Here is a 24,579-nt window from a genome sequence, read left to right on the forward strand (position 1 = left end):
TCCCCCGCAAATCGACGACTGACGCAACCTTGGTTTCTCGACTGTTGGAACAGAGTCATTCACCCACGCAGGGCTGCACCGCATCGCCACACTTTTCCCACTCAGGCGATGCAGGGACCGTCGCACGGCGACCCCTCTCCTCTCTCGGGACCGAACATGCAGGCGCCCGCCTCGTCCACTCAGCGCAAACCTTCTTGGCAATCGCAGCGGAAATCATCCGTGCGGTCTGATAGATCGAACTATGGGCCATCGTTGCGACACTCTGTTCCCTCAACGAACCTGAGGGAGTCGGCGCGTGAAGAACCCGCGCGTCGAGCTTCAACTTCCGCGTCGGCGGCATCATCCCCTCCGAAATGGTGGCGCATTCGATTGTTTCGTGGCATGATTCAAGATGTCAAGCGTAGAGCACCCTATTATTGGAGTGATTGGATCGACGCGTGGGACTATCGTATCGTGCCTGCGACGGTTTACATGTATTTTGCCAAGTACGTTTTCCTATGGGATGCTACTCTGCAGAGAGCGGCCAAGCTCACAATTGCTTCAGTATTCTGCCTGCCCTGGCTTTCTCGCTTGATATGTTTGAAAAGACGAACCAAAGCTATGGTGTCAATGAGGTGTTACTGGCGTCTGTTCTTGGCGCCGTGGTATTCTCTCTTTTTGCGGCCCAGCCTTTGGTCATTGTTGGCGTGACTGGTATGTCTTCACTGTCTGGTTGAGAAACGATGAACTAAGGCACGAGACCCATAGGTCCTATCACAGTGTTCAATTACACTGTGTATGATATTATCAGTCCTCGTGGAACTCCGTTTCTCCCCTTCATGTGTTGGATTGGCATGTAAGCCGCCCAGGTCCTCTCACCCATTGATCTCACTGACATAATCTCTAGATGGTCACTGATCATGCATTGGATCCTGGCTATCACGAATTCTTGCAATGGACTGACATATGTGACTCGATTCTCGTGCGACATCTTTGGCTTCTATGTTGCTTGCATCTACCTCCAAAAAGGTATCCAAGTGCTGACTCGACAATGGGGCCAAGTCGGCGAGACATCGGCCTACCTCGCAATTATGGTCGCACTCCTTGTCCTTATGAGTGCATGGATTTGCGGAGAATTGGGCAATAGCAATCTTTTTAAAAGATATGTTCGGAAGTTCTTGGAAGACTATGGTACACCCTTGACCATTGTTTTCTTCACTGGTTTCGTGCACATTGGCCACATGCGGGAGGTCAATGTTTCCACTCTTCCCACCGGCAAGGCCTTCTTCCCTACGCTTGATCGGCCATGGCTGGTACATTTCTGGAATATTGATGTCGGAGACATCTTCTTGGCTATTCCCTTTGCTCTTCTTCTGACGATTCTGTTCTATTTTGATCACAACGGTAAGCTCTTTTACCTTTTGCTGATGATCCATGATGGTGACTCATTTTTTCACCAGTCTCGTCCCTAATTGCCCAAGGCACTGAGTTTCCTCTCCGGAAACCCGCGGGCTTCCACTGGGATCTGTGGCTCCTCGGTCTGACTACGTTCGTCGGTGGTCTCCTTGGAATTCCTTTCCCCAATGGCCTTATCCCGCAAGCACCCTTCCACACTGCTGCCCTCTGCGTCACTCGACAGGTCGCAGACGAGGACGAAGCGAACAAAGGCAAAGCCATCCGGGTCACAGACCACGTTGTCGAACAACGAGTCAGCAACTTCGCCCAAGGCCTGCTGACTCTTGGCACCATGACCGGGCCCCTTCTCATTGTCCTGCATCTGATCCCACAGGGAGTTATGGCCGGTCTCTTCTTCGTGATGGGTGTTCAGGCCTTGCAGGGTAACGGCATTACTCAGAAACTCATTTTCCTCGCCCAAGACAAGAGCTTTACCCCTGCGTCTAACCCTCTCAAGCAAATTAAACGTCGCGTCGCAATCTGGGCATTTGTCATTCTCGAACTCATCGGTTTCGGTGCAACTTTCGCCATTACCCAAACTATTGCAGCCATTGGTTTCCCCGTCATAATTCTCCTTTTGATTCCTGTCCGGTCTTTCCTCTTGCCACTTTGGTTTACCCGTGAGGAACTTAACGCATTGGATGCGCCCACTGCCAGTCCTTTCACTATGGAGAGTGTTGGTGGCACTTACGGTCTTGACGAGGATACCGACGAGGCGATGGCGAGTGGGGCCCAAACCTCCTCTAGCGAAGGGAATGGTGTGCTGCGAGGCCGTTATTCGCCATCCTCGGATTCTGCAGTTGAAGATGTGGAGAGGGGTGAGGCGTACGAGATGACTTCCCGGTCATATGTTCGCCGCAGAAGTACTACCAGTAGAGTCGATTGATTTGACTTTTCTGGAGGATTCAATCTTGGAAATATACCACATTAACCGGAAATAATCAGTATCATTTCATAATACATATATGGCTCCCAGTCATTATTCAAATTTGCATTTCCTGTCTATCGTAACTGTCTGTCAATCACGTGATGACATGATCATCCATTTTGCCGTAAATCGAAGGCGGTCTGTCATTGCTGGATCCGATAACTTTTTCTGCCGCAAAATTGCTCCTCCAAGACAACGCAGCAAACAGCAATGGCGCCGCCGAAAGACGATCCGATGTCTGAGGACTCATACGAGTCTGATCAATCTGAAACAAGTCAAACCGAAGTTCAAGACCGCGCACCCAAACGCCGCCGCCTCTCCGAGTCCTCCGATGATGGCTATGTAGCCCCGGCACCGCTCCCCACCGTCTCTCGTATCAAGAAGAAAGACAACACAAAGAAGCCTGAGCCAACGGGCGAAGAGGAGCCTGTCACGATCGCAGATGCTCTCAAAATCGGTCTAGAAGCCGAAGCATCCACATTCGGAGCTCTTACTGTGGCTCCTTGGCTCGTGGGTTCCTTGTCGACTATGGCTATTCGACGCCCGACGGCTATTCAGAAGGCGTGTATTCCGGAGATTCTGAAGGGACGGGACTGCATCGGTGGTAGTCGGACTGGTTCCGGAAAGACCATAGCCTTTGCGGTCCCGATCTTGCAGAAATGGGCTCAAGATCCTTTTGGTATCTTTGCGGTTGTGTTGACGCCGACGAGGTAAGTTGGACTTTCGCCAAAGAATATTCTCGATATATGAGAAAGAACTACGGGTTTCTGACAATATATTCTATCAACAGAGAACTTGCGCTGCAAATATTCGAGCAATTCAAGGCCATCTCCGCCCCTCAAAGCATGAAGCCCATCCTCATCACCGGTGGCACCGATATGCGCCAGCAGGCAATCGCACTTGCCTCCCGCCCTCATGTCGTCATTGCGACACCCGGTCGTCTGGCAGATCACATCAAGACGTCTGGCCAGGATACAGTGGCTGGATTGGGTCGGGTAAAGATGGTTGTACTCGATGAGGCGGATCGATTGCTCGCCAGTGGACAAGGTAGTCAGCTGCCCGATGTGGAAACCTGTCTTTCTGCACTCCCACCTTCGTCGGAGAGACAAACTCTATTGTTCACAGCGACCTTGACTGCCGAGGTGCGCGCGTTGAAATCATTGCCACGCACACCGAACAAGCCTCCCATCTTCGTGACTGAGATCTCCACCGAGAACCAAGGCAACATCCCTCCCACCCTGAAGCAAACGTACCTAAAGGTTCCTATGACACACCGTGAAGTCTTCCTGCATGTGCTGCTCTCTACCGAAGAGAACGACACCAAACCCGCCATCATCTTCTGTAACCACACCAAGACCGCCGATCTCCTCGAGCGCACTCTCCGTCGACTCGGTCATCGCGCCACTTCCCTCCACAGCCTTCTCCCTCAGTCTGAGCGTACCTCTAACCTCGGTCGGTTCCGCGCTGGCGCTGCCAGAATACTGGTTGCCACCGATGTTGCGTCTCGTGGTCTGGATATCCCGTCTGTCAGCCTTGTCATCAACTTTGATGTGCCTCGGAACCCAGACGACTACGTCCACCGTGTCGGTCGTACGGCTCGTGCGGGTCGCACTGGTGAGGCTGTTACTCTGGTCGGACAACGTGACGTGGAGCTTATCCTTGCCATCGAGGAACGTGTGGACCGACAGATGGAAGAGTGGGCCGAAGAAGGCGTCAGCATTGAGGGCCGTGTGACGAGAACCGGTGCACTGAAGGAGGTCGGCTCTGCCAAGCGTGAGGCTATGGGCGAGATTGATGAAGGCCGTGATGTGCTGGGTCGAAAGCGAAACAAGTTGAAGAAGGTCCGGTGAAGGATATCTTAAATTTTTAAATCTGTTTATATCTACATTTCCATTTGATACCATATTTAGAATCAATCAGGACTTTAGCGTTGTCATATTGTGATCTATCCCTAATCTATACTCTATTACTCGTACAATAGACTTCATTGAGTCATTGAATCAGGGGAACTTCGCCTCCTATTCCTCCAAGGACATAATCAAACTCGTCTCCATGGCCTTCAAGGGAATTTGTTCTCGTCTCTCCCGATTGCGACGCAATCGGCCTCGTGTTGTGTCCATCGTTGATCTGTCCAGTAAAGCAATCATCGCTTAACAACAAAGCATCGGGAGCAGGAGGCAGGGTATCCAAAAGGGCCATATCTGAAGATCTCAAATTCGCATCCGCGAATGAATTCTCGAGATAAGTCTCCATCTGTGAGACCTGTAGACTCATTAGAGGATAGTAAGAGCTATCCTGTGGGCCAACAGGCTGATTTATCGGAGAAAATGGCTCTTCGAGCGCCCCGGGGGCCATATACCCATCACTTGTCGTCTGTAATCCACCAACACCCGTATTGATTGTATGGCTAGTACTTGATACTTCTCCAAGTTGGTGGAAGCCTAGGACCTGGTCAAAGGCAGCGCCGGGAGCAGGCTGCAATGGGTTCTGCATGACAGCCGATGGTATGATGGTTGAATCTGGGGCTCTTATGACATTGTCGCTGAGCCCGCTTGTTAGCCCGCCCCTTTGAGTGCTCGCTTTGGGATTCTCGAATAGGGGTCGAGCTGGCCGTTGTAAACTTGCGGTCTGGCTACCACTGCCCACGTCCCTTATATTGCACTTTCTTTCATGGATTGCGGAGCAGGCCCCTTTGATCCTCTCTCGTCGCTATGAGATGTTAATTCGGGTGCTGTACGTAGAGTGACCATCATGGTTTGGCTGGACATACCCTCTTCTGTCGACAATGGGCACAGGCGTGGTTATGGATCATATTGTACCGGGGCGTTGGCGATTGGCGTCTGGAGTACAAAGTCAAGTCTTCAACGGACACAATATGAGATTTTTATGGTTATCGAAAGATTGGACTCTCGATTTGATCAATAAAAGAGATGTTTCGAAATTGTTTCTGAATTGTGGCGGTGATGGTTGCCTGCTGCACTGCCGGATTCCTTTTTTGTTGAACCCCTATTGCCGGTCGCCCTTTTCGAAGCATGTTGGGGCTTGACGGACGACTTGCCGATGTAATATTTAATACTTCCAGTCTTCATACTAAGGATCTCTCTTTTCAAGTTTCTTGGGTTGGACATGTTGACATCAGCTCCAATCTACTCCATTCTTCGGTATTTCGGGGTCTAAGAACCGTCAACGTTACCACCAATCGGAACCCCTTTTTCAACTCATGAGGCTCAACTCATCTTCGGGGTCAGTTTTTAGGGCGTGTATATTTCGTATTCGAATAGACTAGCTGACAACAATTGGCTGGGGAACTGCCTATATGTTAGTACTTTGTTCACTTCCTCAGTGTCTACCGATGCTGACTAGCGGAGTTGCTAACATGAGAAATGCCGATGCGGTACACCGACGTAATGCAGGCCTGATTAGGAAAGTTTACTTGATTAATTGTTGACCATGGAGTTGCAAGATTGACCATATCTCTCGTCGATATCGGTACCTGACATTCCGGCCTAGCAAGCATTCGGTGCTTATCTGAGATGCGCCGACAAACTGAACTCCCAGGGTGCCAACAGCGATCACCTGAAGCTGCATATACTGGGGGTGAGAACCTCAAGTTGCAACAAGTCTTGCCCTGTCATCCCTTTCCGTAACCTTGCTGGGCCCAGATGGTTAGGTTGGAGATCATCTGTATGTATGCATGTCAGGGTAACACAATAGTGTTATTGCAGAACGCTTGAAGAGGTATCCACCTATGATAGTCCACTGTTTCATAGGTACCTAGAATGTCAAACTCGCTTGCAGATAAGCCTCGACAATTTGACGCCTCCTTCAACCGTTCCAATGATCTAGGCGGTCTTTCCCGTTTCATCCCATCCTTGTGGTCATAAAACTGACCAGACTCACCCTCATCCAGTGATGACTGCCACTACCTTGTATGTCATCACGCTAGTCTCTCATTCGAGCTGAGCAAATTCAAAAGCATACAAATGGTATCATTGAATGTACTGTAGTAGTGATAAAAAGAGTTTTTTTAAAGAACGCCGCATGCTCCCAGAATTAGCCAACCGTCGCATCTCCATGATATGCTAACCACAAGATGTATTCGTCAAAGCACCGTCATCAGTCGACGCCAATCGTGACTTCTTAGACCGGAGAAAGGCAATATGCCACCAATGAAAAAATAACGAGAAAAAACCAAGAAAAAGAAATACATCACTCGACATCCGCGGTGCGGTTCAACCGCTTTTAGATACCCTATCCGGTCCACGCGTCGGAGCTTTCCTGGTTGTTGCTCATGAGTTTGAGTAACCCATCCACGGCGTCCCCTCTTTGAGATGGCGACAAGCCCTGCCGTGTCTCGGATCCTTTTTCATGCCGTGGTTCTTCGCTCACCTCGCGGGTTCGGTTGTGTCGAACAACCGTCGCGGGTGGGCTGCTGAGTTGCATTGGAGATCCAAGGGTGCGGGGCGGCGTGCGCCGGGCCCGCTTTGCACATGAGGATGTGTCGATCAGAGAGGATGGCCGGCCAGGGAGGTCGGGTGTGTACTGGACCGGAGTGGAGCTCATATCATCATTGGTTGTGCCGATGCGCGGAGTGCGGTATTGGGAAGGAGTGGCGACATTTCTGAGGGAGACGGAGGGAGTGGAGAGAGCAGAGAAAGAGATTCGAGGGCACTTGCGGCTGTGGGCTTCCAATTCCGAGACTCGGCGGTCGATTGGATTGCTGGGAACGTTGCGCATGGCAGTTTGAAGGGTGTTTCGGAGGAGAGCCGCTTTCTGGGATATAGTTGGTCAACATTCCGCAATCACGATTTGGCTAGGAGAGAAAAAAGATCTCGACGTACCTCTTGGATAAAGATTTTGCGCGCGTCTGGATCGTCTGGGATCGCCCGTGTGTCTTGTTCGGGGCTTTGAGACGCGGTTGGAGGCCGGCCTGCTTTCGTCTGATCTTCGGTGGTCTCGTCGCGTTCGGGCTGCGAGGTTGGGGTTGAAACGCGAGCTTCCATCGCGTCCGACACATGGCTTGACTAGAGAATAAATGTATGAGACAATTGAATCCTTGTTGTGTCTCATAGGTCGTCCGTTTGCTACTTACCTTCGGGGTATCCATCTTCACGGTGGCCTGGGAACTGGGCTCCTCAGAGCCTCGCGGAGTCTGGCCACGTTCTGTGTTGATTTCTACCTCGCACACCTGGTCCCTTGTCCGTTTTTGGCCCGCAAATATAGGCGAAGGGAGCAGCTTCTTAGGCGAGACATTCGTAAACAGGGTCCGTTTGGTCGGCGTGCCGGTAACCGATGACTGTTTGTTCTGGCGGGCTGGGGAGAAGCACGCGTTGGTGTCCTTTGCACCGAGAATGCGGCGTCCATCTTTAATAGGACTGAATGGCATTGTGGTGGACTGCATATCGAAGCGTGTCCGGGAGGGATTGAAGTCGGGGAGGTGTTGGGGTCAAAAGACGAAAGATACACGCCGCGGCGGGGGGAGTGGGTTCGGGGCCCGGGGAGTCCACGCGTGAGCAGCGCGAACAATCAGCCCAGGAACCAGGCAAAAAGGCAAAGCGGCAGGAATGAAGAATGGAAAGTGAAAAGGGAACGAGACAAGAGGCTTTGCCGGTGGACAACAGAAAACGGTCGCGTCAATCGCGTATAGACCTTCGATTACTAGCTTGTATAGAGCACGGACTCGGCTCCACAGCGTGTTGAGCACACGTCCACGCTGCGCGCGGCGTGCTGGGCGAACTGGCAAGCGCACGGGAAATATGCCCGTATTAATAAAAATACCTAGCACTAAGGCAGTCAGTACCTTTGGCCAAGGTTCAAGTAGTGTGTTCTAGGGTCTTTGCATCTTCATCGCAGCAAAATGTGCACACTGCGACTATTTTGATCTCGCCTGTCATGTTATCTTTCTCCGGTCGTAAATTATTGATAACCAAGAAAGCAATGTGATCATACTCATTCGTGCATTGGATTCAGCGACCACAATACGATTGTCAGAACCTCCAATCACGCGTTTGCCACAAAATTCCAGATCGCGCTGTCATGTGCCGCCTCAGGCCCAAGTTTTCATCTCAAATTCATTTTCATCGCAGAGCTGCTGTCAAGGAAATTGCAACTGAAAATTACCTCTTCAAATTAAAATCGAGGGAATATGATCGAATGAATTTCTTTCACAGAACGAACAAGGCTGCACGGTATGGATCTCGAAGACGATATGAGATGAGAGTATATATCCACATTCCTCCCCAAGGTACTCTACACATCCAATGTGCCTAGGCTACCACATTCATGTGGTTATATTCCGGCAACGTTTCTCGATTCGGTTGATACTTTGTATAGCTGCAAATACTACAAACAGTTAGATATTATAACCAAACGAGCTGGTCACTCCGAGATAATAGCTGTAGAATCCGTTTTGTCCGAAGTATGCTCCGGCTTCCATCGGGCGCCCGATTGCGTCTCCGCATGACATCACAGCGATCACTGTTTGACCACCTTTGGGAACCCATGCGCTGCACCTCCTGCATTTCTGCATATACCGGCCCAATCAGCGGCACCGACACCCTATTCCCCCACTCTGGTCCCTGTTCGATCTGAAAGTGACCCCCCGCGAAGTACCCGCGAACTCGAACTTGGCCTCAGCTGAGCTCTTCCCCGCATTTCCACCTGTGGATTCAGGCCCCTTGGTTACAACTTGCCTCCCACCATTCTTGGTTCCTGGGACCGCAAAAACCTCTGGCAGTCTTGTTGCCGTCCGATTCTGACCTGCACCGCGATGCAGCTATCCCTCGCAGTTCTGGCTGCGGCCGTTACACAGGCGGCCGTGACCACTGCCTCCTCCTTAACACCGCCCGTCCTGCCACTGATCGTCCGGAACCCCTACCTGAGTACCTGGCTGGGGAACGCCCGGGAAGCACCATGGGCCAAATGGCCCATGTTCTATACGGGTGAGGAGGTTGGCCTCTCGTTGATGGCCCATCTTCCAAGTAAGGGAGCAGCCTATCCTCTCGTCGGTAAGCCGCACGAGTCCCTGCCTTCGGACTCTGTACAGTACCCCGATTACCTGGGACATAACTACGATGCCTCGACGACCAACTTCACCTATCGCATTGACACCGGCTCCTCTACTCCTCTGGATATTACCGTCTCCTTCCTCTCACCCATCACACCGACCTCGACTCTGCGACAGTCGATTCCGGCCTCCTACGTCACATTCGACGTACAAGGAGAGACGGATGTAAATGTGTATATGGATATAGATGCTCGCTGGGTGAGCGGAGACCATGGAAGCAAAGTCAAGTGGGAATGGAATGCCCTTGATGTCAATGACAAGACAAGCAAGAAGCCGAACCTTCAAAGCTGGCAGATCCGGAGGGAGAATGAGCTCCACTTGTCAGAGATTCGCGACCGCGCTGAATGGGGTACTATTCACTTTACTGGCCCTGCCGCAAGTATCACCCTGATTAAATGTCGAGCAAGTAGATTTTAACTGGACGAACAGGATGCTCGGTACCAGTCGGGAGAGGCTGCCAAGGTCAGGAAGAGTTTTGCGAAGACTGGTTCCTTGACCAACGAGAATGACAATGACTTCCGATCTATCAATGACCGGTCGCCCGTCTTTTCCTTCTCCAAGTCCTTCAACCTCAGTCGATCCCCCGGGAAGACTTCTGACAGCGTCACGTTCACTGTCGCTCTTATTCAACGCCCAGTTGTGCAATATGCATCCGCTCGCGGCCTGACTCTGATGCGACCCCTCTGGGAGTCTTGGTTCACCACCACCGAAGAGCTCTTGAACTTCCATTACAATGACCATGTTGCGGCTGGATCTCTGGCCTCCAACTACTCTGCACAACTGGCCAAGGATGCCTACCTCTCAGGTGCTGAGGACTACGTTGACATCGTTGCTCTTTCTGCCCGCCAAGTCATGGGCGCAACAACCTTTTCGGGCACACCGGATAACCCCATCCTGTTCCTGAAGGAGATCTCTTCGAATGGAAACTTCCAAACCATTGATGTCATTTTCCCAGCCTTCCCCTTCTTCCTGTACACCAACCCTCGATGGCTGGCGTATCTGCTCGAGCCGCTGATTGAGCACATGCTGAGTGGACAATACCCTAACACCTATGCCATGCACGACCTGGGCACCCACTTCCCCAATGCTACTGGCCACCCCGATGGGAAGGACGAGTACATGCCGGTTGAGGAGTGCGGTAACATCCTGATCATGGGTCTGGCAATTGCCAACTCGCTACAGTACCAGGATGCATCTGCTGCCTCATCCATGTGGTCTGCCCAGGGATCGAACTCTTGGACCGCCTCGAGCGATTCAGACTCGTTGTTCCCGCTCACCGATCTCCAGGCGTTCTCTGGAATTGCTCACCAGGACGGTAAATGGGGCGGAGGCATTCAGGGCGAAAACCTGGCCAAGAAATGGGTGGACCGAAGCTACAAGCTCTGGAAGCAGTGGACTGGCTATCTGGTCGAGTTTTCTTTGGAGCCGGCAAACCAACGTAAGATATACCCTATGCTTACCCTATTTTACTCATCCTAATTGAAGTCGTTGCAGTTTCCACGGACGACTTTGCTGGCTGGCTGGCACTCCAGACCAACCTTGCTCTGAAGGGTATCATTGGTATCAACGCCATGAGCAAGCTCGCCGAGTTGACTGGACATGATTCCGACGCCAAATACTTCAAAGTAAGAATAAATACTTTGAGAATTAGTCTGGTCCATCCATTAACATTTCATACTAGGACACCGCCGACAAGTACATCGCCAAGTGGGAAGAGTTCGGCATGTCTCGCGACAAGACACACGCCAAACTCGCCTACGACTGGTACGGTTCCTGGACAACAATCTACAACCTATACGCCGACGCCCAACTCTGCTTCCACCTCGAGGGAACCAACCTCTCCACCAACACCTCCCCAGGCTTCGTCCCACGCCACATCTACCAGAAACAATCAGTCTGGTACCACTACGTCCGCCAGAAGTACGGTCTCCCCCTGGACAGCCGCCACCTCTACACGAAGACAGACTGGGAATTCTTCTCGATGGCCGTGGCCTCGAAGCCCGTTCGCTCGGAGATTTTGGAATCTGTCGCGCGCTGGGTCAACGAGACTGTCACGGATCGACCCTTCACGGATCTCCACAAGACAGAGGGCGATGGGAATTTCCCTGGTCCGAACTTCTTTGCGCGCCCTGTTATCGGTGGTCATTTTGCCTTCTTGGCGCTGGAGCGTGCTTGTGGTGGGAAGGCTATGCCTGGGCTGTCTTTCTTGGATGATGTTGATGAGAAGACTTTGGAGGAGTGGTCTGCGGATGCGGAGGCCGCAGCCAATGACATCCGTCTGTCGAGACATGGCCATGAGCTGTAGTGTATTCTCCAAGCTTCTGGACTCTTTGCTCGTGGTAGATTTGGAGTATTTTTCATCTCCGTCTACCGTCTGTCCACCCAAGGGATTTTATAGCCTCTTGTGGGTAAGTTGTCATTGAGGAGTCAGCTAGACTTTCGGAGAACTTATCTAGTTCTATATAACAATGATCTGGTTTGAAAGAACACTGGAATACAATAAGACTTCAATTTTCATACTCTTATCAAGAGCAATCTAGAGTGTTAGGCCCAATTCTTTGATTCGGTACTCATAATAGTCACAGTTGCAGTCCGCCAGCTGTAACTTCTCCATGTGAGCAAGGTGCTAGCTACAACGTATGAGTAACATCGGATAGCTATCCTGAGCTCTTCTGATGCAACGCAACTACAGCAACGCAAGCATATTCAGATGAAGGATTTCATTGCGTTCCTAATTTTTTATGAAGTCTGGATCGAATCAATTACATGGCCCGTAGAATTTCATTCACGTTTGCACACGTCCACCATCCGAAGAAAACATGATAAGCACAAGTCACACATTTGGACCCTCGACACCGATTTAGTGGTGGATTAGTCCGACTATTTTGAAAAAAAAAACGAGAACATCCCAGATATAACCAGGTCTTTCCCTCTCCACCCAATCTCCATGGAAAAAGTTTCAATAGATCAAAGCCCGCGCTATCATCATTTCATATCACAACGGGCGAGAAAGAAGCAGAGAAGGAGAGAAATGGTTGTTGTAATGGCCGGAAACATAGAGAGTGCGCTGTCTGGGCAGCAGTCACCCCATCATGGCCGCTCTTGGGGCGAAGAGATTTAGGCACCCAGGCTGGGGAAGTTCTTCTCGTCGACGGTAGGGCCGGCAGGAGCACGGGCACCAGCAGCGCGAGGAGCACCACCAGCAGCAGCGCGGGGAGCACCGCCACGGGGAGCACCGCCGCGAGGGGCACCACGCTGGCCACCGCGAGGAGCACGGTCACCACGGGGGGCACGGTCGCCACGGGGAGCGCGGTCACCACCACGGCCGCCACGGGGGCCGTTGGAGGGGCCGGAGCGGGGCTGCTCGACGAAGCGCATGTCAACCTCGAGGAAGTTCTTCTCCTTGCGCTGCTTCTGGCGGATGTTCTTCTCAGTGGAGCCCTGGATGTAGTCGGACTGGTCCTCGTGGGTCAGCTCCTTAGCGCCATCCCACTTCTTGTCGCCCTTGCTGCCCTCGTTGGCGGAGCGAACAGGCTTAGCAGCGAGGGAACCCTTGGCGTTCTTCTCGGCGAGGTAGTCGGCGTAGGAGAGGGACTTGTCAGCCTCCTCGGCGTCCTCAGCGGGAGTCTGGGGCTCGTTCTCCTCGGCCTGGGCGATCTTCTCGCCGGCACGCTCGTCGTCCCAGTTCTTCTCGCCACCCTCGGCACCCCAGCCCTGCTGGACCTGCTTGCGAGTGTCGCTTTAAAAGAATTGTCCGTTAACTTGACGTTCTTTGCCCAGGTGACAGACTCTGCCAATGATCCCAAGGTGAAGGCAGATAGTTTCATCAGCCAAAGGGTACTTACGTCTGACCAGTGCGGGACTGACGGTCACCGCGGCCACCGCGGCGCTCACCACGGCGGGAGGGCTGCTCGGCCTCATCGGTGGGCTTGGAGCGGTTGTTCTGACGACCGGCGTTGCGGTCCTTGAAGGCTGTGTCGAGAGACGTATCAGCGACGATCCTCCCCATCAATGCTGTTTCACAGCAATTTCCAAATCCCAGTCGATCACATACCAGCATCGTTGCCACCGGTCACACGTCCACCGCGGCGGTTGTTGTTCTCACGGGGCTGAGTGGCAGGCGCCTCTTTGGGAGCATCGCGCTTGCCATGGCGGGGGGCGGGTCGGTCGACAGCCCGGGCGGGAGGGGGAGCAGGGCGACTAGGGTCGAGCTCCGGGTCGTTACCTGTAAAACGACAGGAAAAAAAAGTGGTTAGTCGAGGATGATTCTGGTGGCACCGTTGGTGGTGTTGCCGGTCGTCTCCGGAAGCGATTTGTGTGTGCGGGCGATCGGAATCGCCCCAAAGCGCAACAGAACTCGATTAATGGAAGAGGGCAATTTACCGAGGAGCTCGTAAAGGTTCTGGGGAGCAAAAAAAAGCAGATGTTAGCTATGCTGCTTGCCGAGCACGAGCTCAATTGCTCGAGCAGCGAAAGCAAAAGAGAGCTCTCGCTGCTTGATTCATCAGCGTACCTTGGACCGAATGGCCTCGGCCATGACGCCTGGAGTCCTTCCGACGGGGAAGGCGCTCAACGATTGCGTAGAGGAATAGAGAGGGCACAAGGCAGAACCTCTTCAGATCCGGCCTTTCAGATGAAGATCGATATCGCTATCGTGATGGTGATGTGAAGGGAGGGAAAGGCAGGGAGTTTGTGGTGCAGCACGAATCCGGTTAGGCGCGATTTACTAAGCGAATCAGGCTAGGGCTTAGGGTATCATGGCGTCACTCCCGGAACATAGCATCATACATTTCTTTGATACGACCTCAAATTAAATAGTAGGATATGCTTAAAGGGCATTCAATAGCGCGTTATGGACAATATTCAGATTCTCGCGGGATAGACTGTACATGTTCTACCTGGTATCAAGGGCAAAAAATGGCACATCAAAACACTAACGCCCGGCAATGCTCAAAGAAGACTTTTGGCAACACGGATCTTTTCTCGGTCGCTCTTCACAGCGATGCTAGCTCCGTGGATTATTCTGCTCGTAATTGAACGGCGTTGGGAAATGCATGCTGGCACTCAGCCCGAACGGATCAGTGTCCAGCATCGGTTCATACTGGCCCAGCAACTGGTTTGCATGGGCAAAGTCTCCGGCTGCACCATCCCCAGAGCCTGGATTGAACCCCGACAGGCTGTGTGAGCCTGAAGTAACGGACTGTGGTGTAAAACCGGGGACAAAAGAGCCGTGGACGGAACCATCATGGTCATCGTCCACCATATCTGCTTGGGCATCATATTCTTGTTCTGAGATGGACGGTTAGAGCGATGAATAGATATGAGCTTGGAAGGGCGGGAACAAGGTACTCACCAAGTTGATCGTAATGCTTTTGGAAAGGAGAAGGGTAATATGCCGCGGCCACTCGCCCAGCGCCAGGCCTCCGCGGCTTCGGATCTGTAGGATCTGTCTGGGGCATACTGATGGCTGGTGGCGAGGTCTGGTTGTTAAAGGTACGAGGCTGCGGCAGGAGCTGCTGCTGCGGGCGCCCAGCACCTTGTACATCTACACCCACGGGTGACATGCCGCCCTGGAAGCCAAAGCCAGGCGACTTGGCGTGCGATGGCGAGGAGACGTGAGAAGTGGGGGTCGCCTGGAATTGCGGCGACTGGACCCCGTAGGCACCCTCGCGCTGCGAGATGCCGAACGCGTCGGGCTTGGAGGCCATGCTAGCGGGATGCCGTTGCGTCGGACGGGGGCCTGGCGGACCTGGGGCCGACTTGGGAGGCATGGGGTTGGGAGCTGGTGGCTTGGCCGCGGCGCCCGGCGCCCCGGTCTTCAGTCGCAATTCGGCTTGGACATCGATGCCCTTCTCGAGCAGGATGCGTTCCAGCAAGGAGTTCTTATATCGCAGCATCAGACACTCGTCGGCGGCGCTGCGGTGACTCTGCTGGAGGCTCTGCAGCTGCTCCTCATTGCGCTTGATGGTGGTCTCGAGTTGGCGGATATACTCGGTGCGTCGCTCGCGGAACGCGGCTTGCGCCTGTCGGTTTCGCTGTTTGCGTTCTTCGGAGGTGGCATAGATCTGGAGGCAAAAGCAAATTAGTCGGGCGAAAGTAAAATGGTGTCAAAGATGGGGGTTGGGAGAGATAGGGAATGCGGGGCCCCGGATTATTGCAGATGCAAGATGTTACGTACAGGTTTGCGACCACCTTTTCTCTTCTGAGTCTGCGCGGCCTCTTGATTCATCGGCTCGGCCTCTGCGTCCGGCGTTGAGACCGCGGAGCTGATCGAGCCATCTGGCAACGGTTCGGACTTGGGTACGACCGGGTCCATGACCGTGTCATTCTGCTCGGGGCGGGAGGTCTCGACCATAGAGACCATTGGCAGACGATCGCGCGGCGACTGCTTTACTTTAGAATCGGACCTCACACCCAGGGTGCGTACGGCTCAATTCCTCCAAGACCCAGATCCGTCTCTCGCTCTCTCTCACAGAAATCCCCGGCGCGCAGCCAGGATGCGGCAGGCCCGACGTTTGGGCGGAGACCGGAAGGTTTCTTAGGAACAGAACAGACGCAGGAACCGCGCGGCTAGGCGGATGACAGGGGACGTGCGAGTGTGGGAGGCGAGTGACATAAAAAAAATTGGATTATGAGAAAGGAAGAGTCAGAGAATTCGAGATAAACGGGGGGGGAGGAACTGGGGAAGAGAAGTTGTGAGGTAAAGCGATTGACTAAACGAATAATAATATTGTCCTCCGGGCCCAGAGAGGGGCTCTCGCGTACGGCCCTTTGACTTTTGCTTTTTGCCTGCTGGTCTTTCCAGAAAAAATTTTCCCTCTCTCCACCGACACGAATGGCTGCTGGAATCGGGCTCCACACGACCCCAATGGTCCCCCCGATGGTTGGTGGCCACTGCTCGCGTTGTACATCCAGCAAAGGGAAGGAAAAACCCTGCGTCCGCGGAGAACCAGGGCCAATCCCGCCTCGAAAGGGCCCCAAGTTCCAACCACGAGGGCGCAACAGGTGCTGGCGCAGGTGTGCAACAGGCCATGAGGTGGCCGAATAGCCGATACCGGGGCGAACCGGACGAAGACTCGGTACCATTCCTCTCTAGGTAACGATGTACTGTACCGAATACACGTGGACGGCTTGGGCGGTACCTGCTGGCACATACTGGTTGGTAGCGCTTAGAAGTACTCCGTACGCCGCGTACCGTACACACTCCAATTGTTACCCCAATGGTACTTCGGTGCTGTCCGCCTTGGCTCTGCTGGCTATGCTGGTTCCGCTCACCGCGGGGTTTCAGGGGCGCGCTAGCAATGGATTGCCCGTCTTCGATCTAGTCTCTTGCGCAGACTTGGCGACGATGCAAGTCACCCTCGCCCCATGACCCTGTCACGCGGACGATCAGGAATGATGCAATGTCATCCTGATGCGGGGGTTCTTCAACGGATCTCGCGTAGGCGTAGTGGAAGTCAATCTAGATCCAATCTACCTTGGCTTACTACTAACTAGTAACATACTTAAGTAACTATGGTACCTTTCACCATATCTCTAGCAGATCGACTATAGCCAAGGGCACATAGGTCTTAAATAGAGTGTTCTTATTGTGCGATTGACCTGCCATCGATCCATAGGGCACGCCTAAGGTAGCCACCATGCGGTGCTGGCTTCCTCGGCGATCGGCGTTTGGTTCCCCGCCAAATTCGCCGCGTCACATGCCGCCCGCAACTCGCTGAGGTCAACAACAGACCAAAGCATACCTGAGGACAACCTGCAATCAACTCCCGCACGGCGCCAACAAGCTTCCGGCCCTTGGTCTCTTGCCGACCTTCTTTCCCCTCTGCACATTCATCATGGCCACCCTACCCGACCCCAGCGACAAGGGTGCCGCGCCTGCGACCGCCGACGTACCTCCTACCGAAACCCCGCAGAACCAGGCCACCGTGCAGACTAAGGACGATGACGAGGACTCGGACTTTGATGAACTAGACGGTAGGATGCTCGCACCATGACCTCACCGACATGCATATTCATACCCCGCAACAGACGTGCTCGATGATTTCTCCAAGCCCAAAGCTCAACCTGCACCCCCGGCTGCACTAGCCGATGCAAGCGGCGCCGGAGCGGTCCCGGCAGACTTTGACGAAGATGCCTTCCTGAAGCAGCTGGAACGCGACATGGCCAACATGATGGGCAATTCCGGTGCCGGGGCTGAGGGCGAAGCGGGAGCTGGAGCTGGACCAAATGGTGCCGCCGCAAACCCCGACTTCCAAAATTTCCAACAATCGATCGACCAAGGCGCCGATGCCTTTGCCAAACAGCTCGAGGAGAGTGGAATTCCGCCGGGTGATTTCTTGAAACAGCTCCTCGCAGATGTGATGGCCGAGGAGGGCGGCAATAGTGCTGGATCAAGTGGTGCCACACCTGCACCCGTGCCGGCTGCACCTTCAACCACCGGTGCGAACTCGGGTGCCAACTCGGGTGCCAACTCCGAGCAACCTGCCGAATCCTTCAATGAGGCCATTCAACGTACCATGGAGCGGATGAAGGATTCGGGCAACCGTGCCACCGAGGCCGCATCTACCGACGATGGGCTATCAGACGATATGCTGGCACAGTTGTTGAAAGCTGTAGAGGCTGGTGCCTCGGGTGGTGGAGAGGATGGCGATCTCACAAAAATGTTCATGGGTATGATGGAACAGCTTTCGAACAAGGAGATGCTGTACGAGCCCATGAAGGAGCTGGATGGCAAATTCGGTCCCTGGATCGAGAAGAACAAAGCCGAGGGCAAGGTCCCCGCGGAGGACATGACGCGCTACGAGACTCAAGCACGGGTGGTGAAGCAGATAGTGCAAAAGTTCGAGGAGCCAGGATACTCGGATGAGGACCCAAAGTGTCGGGAGTACGTTTGGGAGCGAATGCAAGAGGTAAAGTTACCACCGGTGGTTCGTCCAATCGCCGTTCCTATATACTGACTGTTGTGCAGATGCAAGCCGCTGGTAGCCCGCCCGAAGAGCTTATTTCCAATCCGCTGATGGGTGAACTGGGAGGCGCCGCCGCCGGCGCCATGCCTGAGGGGATGCCCGACTGCCCGCAACAATAAGACGATTTCTAGAATATCTTGTTCACATTCATCGGCTTGCTTTGTACTGTACATATATGCAACTACGTCGATACCCCAACTCACTACCAATATACCATTTGTGAGCCTTGCATCGCTGGTGATTTGATTCTAGAAATACTATCAGTTCTTCTTGCATGACTGTGTATCCCCGAGGAAAGTGATTGCCGCAGCTGGTGCACTGCCATTCGAGCTACTTTGCGAATATCTAGATTTGTTTTGAAAGAAAGTCTAGAAATGCAGAATATGACTTGAAGATGAAGCAACCACTTCATAATGGCAGGATAGCCGTATACAATTTATGCTCGACTCGGGGCGTCGCTATCCCCGAGCCGCCCCACTTTTCTCAAGCCTGGCACGAGCAACCACTCCTACATGTCCACCGGGATATTCATCGTTGCTTCAGGCTTTTTCCATTCTTGCAAAGAACGTGTCCTCAAAGTTTTGAGCCGCTAGCCAGTCGGGGAGCGGTGGAGCATTTTGCATGTGCAAATGGTCTTTCCAGGGAGACTCAGTACAGGCTGCCACAGGTGCCGAAGGCGGAAGGTCAAGGTACGTTCGAGACGACCCTGAATTTAAGTTATGAGACAATGTCTAATCAGAAATGCCTCAGTGCGATGGGAAAAAGCCTGGCTGTGAGAGTTGTACGGCTCAAGGCATCGAATGCGATGGCTAACTATCCCCCAAGATTCGCCTTCCGGGTGTACAAGCCGCCAAAAGGACGCCCGGAGCAGGCGATTCCTCCCTCAGGACAGAGAAGTTCACCTCAAACTTCTTCTCCGGATGATAAAGTGACTGTGGCACCTCGCTCTGATGATAGCGTGAGATCTCGGACCGCGGTCTTGGACGTATTCTGGAGTCGAGGCGCCGAGGTAGAGTTTCGTTCCCCTGGGGATGGAGGCCTTGAAAATTGACATTCCATTGTGATTGATTGATGAACCCCACTGTCTCATCGAGGAGTGGATCACGTTGAAGATGTGGTTGGCATGGTTGGAGGCAGATGGTTCTGGGAGGGAATTGGCCGCGGCAACAAAAGACGACTGAAAGATTTGTGCTAAACCTCCCACATGGAACAAGATGCTTGGTTTGGAGTGCCGCATCTCGGCTTGAGAGGCTAGGCGAAAGAGAGCGAAATAATGAAAGCGAGGAAGGAAAGTGTCTCGCAGTTTAAATATGGACCTATCGGGTTTATAGGCAACTAACCGGTTGCTACTAGTAGGTGCCAGATAACAGTAGGCCCATTCTGACGTAGTAGAAAGGCCTGGTGTCAACTATAAGCCGTTTCCGCAGGTATCGATGTATCCATTCCAGTTATTGCGGCCGTGCAAAGCCATACGGCGACTGGGTTATGCCTTAAGTCAGTTTCAAAGCCCAAGACTCGTTTCCATAAATTCCTCGCCCCTTCAACGAATATAAACTTTTCTGTCCATAATTAGTCTAAAAACATTCAAAGAGCCCTTGTTTTTATCTCAGTATGGAAGCTACAGACCTCTCGCGCCAGCCTGGACCTGATGTAAGATCCCTTGATCTTTGTCGCAACCAATGACACGGCTACTATGCTTCAATTCTCCAGGACGGTCGAGAGACTGAGCTTCTCAACTACATCTACAGTCTACTCAACTTCGACGAGCTGCGCAACTCTCCAACAAACCTCTTGGCTGCGATCAGTATGTACAGCACAGAATGTAAAAGGCTGATTCATATCGGACCCCGAAAAGGCGCGCAAATCGCCGACAAGATTGCAGAGCGCAAACCCTACGTCATGTTTGAGCTTGGAGGGTATGTCGGCTACTCTGCAATCCTGTTTGGCGATGCAGTGCGACGAGCCGGAGGTCAGCGATACATTAGTCTGGAAATAAACCCAATTCATGCTGCGGTGGCAAAGCTTCTCATCGAACTTGCGGGGCTAGAGGATTTCATTTCCATCATTATAGCACCTGCACATCTATCGCTGGCCCAGCTTGTTCACGATAATCTTCTCGATGCTGCGTTTACTTGACCAACCAAGCATTGTTATCTGCCCTACATATGGCTCATTGAGCAACTGGGTGCCTTGAGGCAGGATTACTCAGTTATCGTCGCCGATAACATACCACTGTCGGGGGTTTTAGAGTATGTAGAATGGCTAGAGGCAAGCTCAAGCGACAAACAAAGCATTCTGGCTCGTCGCAGCTTCAAAAACCAACTGGAGGGTATCGATCTGCGAAAGGTCGTCAAAGAGAAAGGATTTCAGGGTAGCGGTCTGCACTTGAAGCACATACCTGGTAAGCTCAGTATCGTTTACCGAACAGAAATCTGGGAGTTTGAAGGCAAAACTGGCCGCAAGGTAAGTCCTTCACAGTGTCTTTCCTTCTTTGAACAAACTGTAACTAGAAACCCGCAGGACGGTATGTCTATGACCACAGCCGTTCGTGTTTGATTGCTGTGCTTGTTTCATTATGCACCAACTCGTCGTGTCACGTGGTGCCTACTCCTACTTTGTTGCAGTTGCAATAGAACGAAGGAGTGATTGAGTGCACATCCAGGACTGCATAGTATTTTAGAGTTTATAGGCAAAATAGTCGTGATCGTGTCCAGAGTTCGTGATAAGGAAGGGAAGGCAGCAAGGACAGAGATGAAGGAAGAGTGCGGATTTCATACAGACACACACCTCACCTATTCCTCACCCCTCCGACTCTCTTGCCCCTCCAACCAACTTCCCACTTCCATATCTTTGGCACTATTCACTTTCACTTGTTCTGATCACCAGCATGGAAATTCTAACCTTACTCAATACCCACCCTGATACTGGTGAAACTGCTGTCCCTCTATACACCCAACGTGAACTTGTCGCGATGACCCAGGCTGCTCTTGACTCGCTCGACAATACCACCAGATCACGCATGGAGCTTTCAGACCTGAAGCTGCTCGCAGCGGACGCAAGTCATCTCGGTACGATGACCAGCCCCTACACAGGGCTTCCAGACCCGGAAGACTACGCAGCGGGCGCAAGCCAACCTACCAAAGTAAGTTCTCAGCAAATGCCACCTCCCCCCGTCCCAACTCGAAGCCTCCAACTTCGAGACACAAAGTCCGTGGAAGGAAATTCCACGAAAAAGGAACTTGGTTGATGGACGTGCCTCCCCAATACGACCAGTTCGTAAGTCCCAATGAGGCCTTCGATACACTTAACGAGAGGTACGCAATGCCAGCTGGCTACGGAGCTTCTAAATTTCGGGAGACTTTGACTACTGGTAGACTCGATATCCGGTGCGACAAAGGAAGATCCAAAAGCTGTCGTTTTCAGGCATCCATCAGGTGCGGTAAAGCCGGAAAATGGTGGGTCGATGTTTGGAATCCGACGCATAACCATCCTGGTGAGGAACCCTCTGCCCACTTCATTCATCGCAAACGCCACTTGGCCCAGCATGATGCTTTCATCAGGGAGAAGCTTCGTATCGGGACCCCTCACAAAATGATTCTCGCAGAAATTTTCCTTGACCACCCGAGTTGCTGTATTACCGTGCACGATATTCGCAGGCTTGAGGATAAGATCCTCGACGCGCAGAAAAAGGCACGGGACCTGGTTGTGTCCGGCCCCCAGAAGTGACTCTCGCCAAATTTTCTAACAGAGTGAATTGACATTCCACCTTGGATCGAATTCTCGCAGATATTCCCGCGGGTGGAAAGGTTGGAAAGCATTCATGGCTAGTCACATTTGATCACTCTTGTTTGGAACTGGATTTTCACGCACTCAGAACAATCATCATTTACTCTGAACAGTCTGCATCTACTTTGAATGAAACCAGAAATGTTCCTTCATCTATCTCCACGTATATATTTCCCTTTTAGACTTGATATCTTATGAACAAGGTAGATTTCGAGTATTCCCAGTGCTATCCGCTCTGAATCACAATGTCATCCTGGAATAGCTCTATAGGAGCTTAACAACTCCATTACATGAAGCAATGCTAACCTCGCAAATTTTACCCGAATTCAAGGCTGTCAGTACCCAAGTTTCAGTCCTCCTCGAAAAGTCTCAGCCTAGATGCCCCACGGTGTCCTATTCTCGATCATTCGGCTGGCTCCACAGTCTGCACTGTGACCGAATCCTCGAACATTGTCGAGTTGACTCTCGAACCACGTCATGCAACTGCTCATTCATTGCTTCGAGCTTCTGGTCCGCAATGCGTTTCACAACCGTCTCCTTGGCCGTCCATGTCCAGAATGTATGAGAAAGTGGCAAACGCCCTGTCTTTTCTTCATACATCATCCAAGAGACAAACGCCATGATGAGTATCCAGTAAAAACTATAAGAGGTGATAGATCCATAGATGCCGGTGTTTTGCCAGCCCAAGATTGTCTGGAACACATCCCATCCGTTGTCGGTCTTGGGGTTGCAGCAGTTGACGTGCCAGACAGTTTCCAGAATGTTGTAAGACCCTAAACCAGATCCTTCTTCGGAACACATCGCTACCAACTCCAACTTCAAAGGCGTAGTATTGGAGACTCCAGATGGCTTTGGAGAACATGCCAGCGGCAATGAGGTACAGGACGCAGGTCGATGCGATGAGAAAGACTTGAATGGACATGACATTTCCTCCGCGATAAATCAGCCAGCCGGTGAGCAGACCAGCCAAGATTCCAGTGACTACAGGCAAGGGGAAAGAGGTTGCAATACCCATATGATGAAAATTGTGGAGATTGATGGAGTCTACGTCGACAAAGAGGAAGCTGAGACTCTCTACATCTCTGTCGCGCAACGGTATTCGGTCCTGGTGACTATGAAGAACTCCACAAAGAGGAATTACGGCATGGTGATGGTCGCCGATTCAACACTGCTGGACACCATATCGCCAGACCTGAAGCCAAACCAAACTGGCTGGAATACAACTCGAGTGCTCCCCACAACGAGGTAGCTATGAAGATCGATGTATCCTCAGACCTCATCCCCTTCGACGACATCATCTTGGTGCCACATGATCGCCAGGAAATCTTCAAGAACCCGTCACACCAACTCAAGATGTCGGTGTTATGGAAAACCTGGACAATAGCAAAGGGTACGCCCTTCTGGACAATATCAGCTACACAGCGCCCAAGGTTCCTACACTATACACCGATTTTTCCGCTGGTGATCTGGCAACCAACTCCGAGGTCTATGGCGATCACACCCACTCCGTTGTCCTGGATCACCTGGATGTCGTGGAGATTATCCTAGAAAATGAAGACACAGGTAGCCATCCATTCCATACGCACGGTCACATCTTCCAACTTCTCGATGGGTATCCATCCTACGACGAAAACTTCTACGACTACGCCGATGGCACCGTCTTCGCGAGCTACAACGACTCAGACCGTACTGCTACCCAACATACCCGGCACGTCGCGATACTTTCGTGCTTCTGCCCGGTGGTTACTATGTGATTCGCTTCGGTCGCAGACAATCCGGGTGTATGGTTCTTCCATTGCCATATCGACTGGCATCTCACCCAGGGTCTCGCCATGGTCCTTGTGGAGGCGCCATTGAAGATTCAAAAGCGAGTCTCCATCCCCGACGACCATTATTAGATTTGTCACGTTGCGGGCGTGAAATATGAAGGAAATTCAGCTGGCAAGATGGAAAATTATCTTGATCTGAAGGGACAGAATGTGCAGCTTGGGTTTATCCCAGCTGGATTCACGAACCATGGAATTGTCGCTTTGGTTTTCTCGTGTATCAGCGCTTTTATTGGGATGTGCTTTGTTTCTGTGTATGGGATCTCTGATTTGAAGTTTACCATGACTGAGCCGGGGATGGATATGGATGGGCCAGCTGCGGCGGGAGATCGCGATGGGACGGAACTGCAGCAGTATCGAGACTATGCATCAGCGTGTGCGAATAACTTCAATCATGGACTTGATTTAGACTACTGTTTGGTTAGTGAGTTGGAATAGAAATTCTAGCTAGACTTTCTTTTGTGATGTGGATGATTATTCCCTTGTTGTTTTGGTCCTCATATGGAAGTTCCAAGTACTCTATCAGCATCTTATACTATACATCAAATATTCACAACCAGGCCGATGCCC

General features: G+C 52.2%; 11 protein-coding genes across 11 annotated transcripts; 7 read left to right on the plus strand and 4 right to left on the minus strand.

Moving 5' to 3' along the window:
- Positions 1–899: 899 nt before the first annotated feature.
- On the plus strand, positions 900–2,320 carry N7532_003995 (anion exchange family protein; the record flags this gene model as incomplete). Its single annotated transcript, XM_056616489.1, has 2 exons — positions 900–1,383; positions 1,440–2,320. 2 exons carry the CDS (start codon positions 900–902, stop codon positions 2,318–2,320), a joined length of 1,365 nt encoding a protein of 454 aa, XP_056476846.1.
- A 252-nt stretch (positions 2,321–2,572) lies between these two features.
- On the plus strand, positions 2,573–4,212 carry dbp8 (ATP-dependent RNA helicase DBP8; the record flags this gene model as incomplete). The annotated part of the gene is made up of 2 exons (XM_056616490.1): positions 2,573–3,072; positions 3,153–4,212. 2 exons carry the CDS (start codon positions 2,573–2,575, stop codon positions 4,210–4,212), a joined length of 1,560 nt encoding a protein of 519 aa, XP_056476847.1.
- A 142-nt stretch (positions 4,213–4,354) lies between these two features.
- Positions 4,355–4,855, minus strand: N7532_003997 (uncharacterized protein; the record flags this gene model as incomplete). The annotated part of the gene is made up of 1 exon (XM_056616491.1): positions 4,355–4,855. The coding sequence occupies one exon, from the start codon at positions 4,853–4,855 to the stop codon at positions 4,355–4,357; it is 501 nt and encodes a 166-aa protein (XP_056476848.1).
- A 1,758-nt stretch (positions 4,856–6,613) lies between these two features.
- N7532_003998 (uncharacterized protein) lies at positions 6,614–7,763 on the minus strand (the record flags this gene model as incomplete). The annotated part of the gene is made up of 3 exons (XM_056616492.1): positions 6,614–7,135; positions 7,204–7,386; positions 7,455–7,763. The coding sequence occupies 3 exons, from the start codon at positions 7,761–7,763 to the stop codon at positions 6,614–6,616; spliced, it is 1,014 nt and encodes a 337-aa protein (XP_056476849.1).
- Positions 7,764–9,131: 1,368 nt separating this feature from the next.
- On the plus strand, positions 9,132–11,733 carry N7532_003999 (putative glutaminase; the record flags this gene model as incomplete). Its single annotated transcript, XM_056616493.1, has 4 exons — positions 9,132–9,777; positions 9,880–10,866; positions 10,923–11,053; positions 11,110–11,733. The coding sequence occupies 4 exons, from the start codon at positions 9,132–9,134 to the stop codon at positions 11,731–11,733; spliced, it is 2,388 nt and encodes a 795-aa protein (XP_056476850.1).
- Positions 11,734–12,545: 812 nt separating this feature from the next.
- Positions 12,546–13,965, minus strand: stm1 (uncharacterized protein; the record flags this gene model as incomplete). Its single annotated transcript, XM_056616494.1, has 5 exons — positions 12,546–13,167; positions 13,274–13,400; positions 13,483–13,653; positions 13,707–13,830; positions 13,942–13,965. The coding sequence occupies 5 exons, from the start codon at positions 13,963–13,965 to the stop codon at positions 12,546–12,548; spliced, it is 1,068 nt and encodes a 355-aa protein (XP_056476851.1).
- Positions 13,966–14,433: 468 nt separating this feature from the next.
- Positions 14,434–15,792, minus strand: N7532_004001 (bZIP transcription factor; the record flags this gene model as incomplete). The annotated part of the gene is made up of 3 exons (XM_056616495.1): positions 14,434–14,717; positions 14,782–15,493; positions 15,607–15,792. The coding sequence occupies 3 exons, from the start codon at positions 15,790–15,792 to the stop codon at positions 14,434–14,436; spliced, it is 1,182 nt and encodes a 393-aa protein (XP_056476852.1).
- Positions 15,793–17,266: 1,474 nt separating this feature from the next.
- pex19 (putative peroxisomal membrane protein receptor Pex19) lies at positions 17,267–18,516 on the plus strand (the record flags this gene model as incomplete). The annotated part of the gene is made up of 3 exons (XM_056616496.1): positions 17,267–17,405; positions 17,460–18,340; positions 18,400–18,516. 3 exons carry the CDS (start codon positions 17,267–17,269, stop codon positions 18,514–18,516), a joined length of 1,137 nt encoding a protein of 378 aa, XP_056476853.1.
- A 1,492-nt stretch (positions 18,517–20,008) lies between these two features.
- N7532_004003 (O-methyltransferase) lies at positions 20,009–20,533 on the plus strand (the record flags this gene model as incomplete). The annotated part of the gene is made up of 2 exons (XM_056616497.1): positions 20,009–20,047; positions 20,108–20,533. 2 exons carry the CDS (start codon positions 20,009–20,011, stop codon positions 20,531–20,533), a joined length of 465 nt encoding a protein of 154 aa, XP_056476854.1.
- Positions 20,534–21,284: 751 nt separating this feature from the next.
- Positions 21,285–21,644, plus strand: N7532_004004 (uncharacterized protein; the record flags this gene model as incomplete). The annotated part of the gene is made up of 1 exon (XM_056616498.1): positions 21,285–21,644. The coding sequence occupies one exon, from the start codon at positions 21,285–21,287 to the stop codon at positions 21,642–21,644; it is 360 nt and encodes a 119-aa protein (XP_056476855.1).
- Positions 21,645–23,198: 1,554 nt separating this feature from the next.
- Positions 23,199–24,081, plus strand: N7532_004005 (ferro-O2-oxidoreductase; the record flags this gene model as incomplete). The annotated part of the gene is made up of 4 exons (XM_056616499.1): positions 23,199–23,278; positions 23,374–23,538; positions 23,598–23,869; positions 23,954–24,081. The coding sequence occupies 4 exons, from the start codon at positions 23,199–23,201 to the stop codon at positions 24,079–24,081; spliced, it is 645 nt and encodes a 214-aa protein (XP_056476856.1).
- Between the last annotated feature and the right edge of the window lie 498 nt (positions 24,082–24,579).

This window comes from Penicillium argentinense, assembly GCF_028826775.1.
Source record: "Penicillium argentinense strain IBT 30761 chromosome Unknown utg000004l_segment0_segment0, whole genome shotgun sequence".
In the NCBI taxonomy this organism is placed as follows: Eukaryota; Fungi; Ascomycota; class Eurotiomycetes; order Eurotiales; family Aspergillaceae; genus Penicillium; species Penicillium argentinense.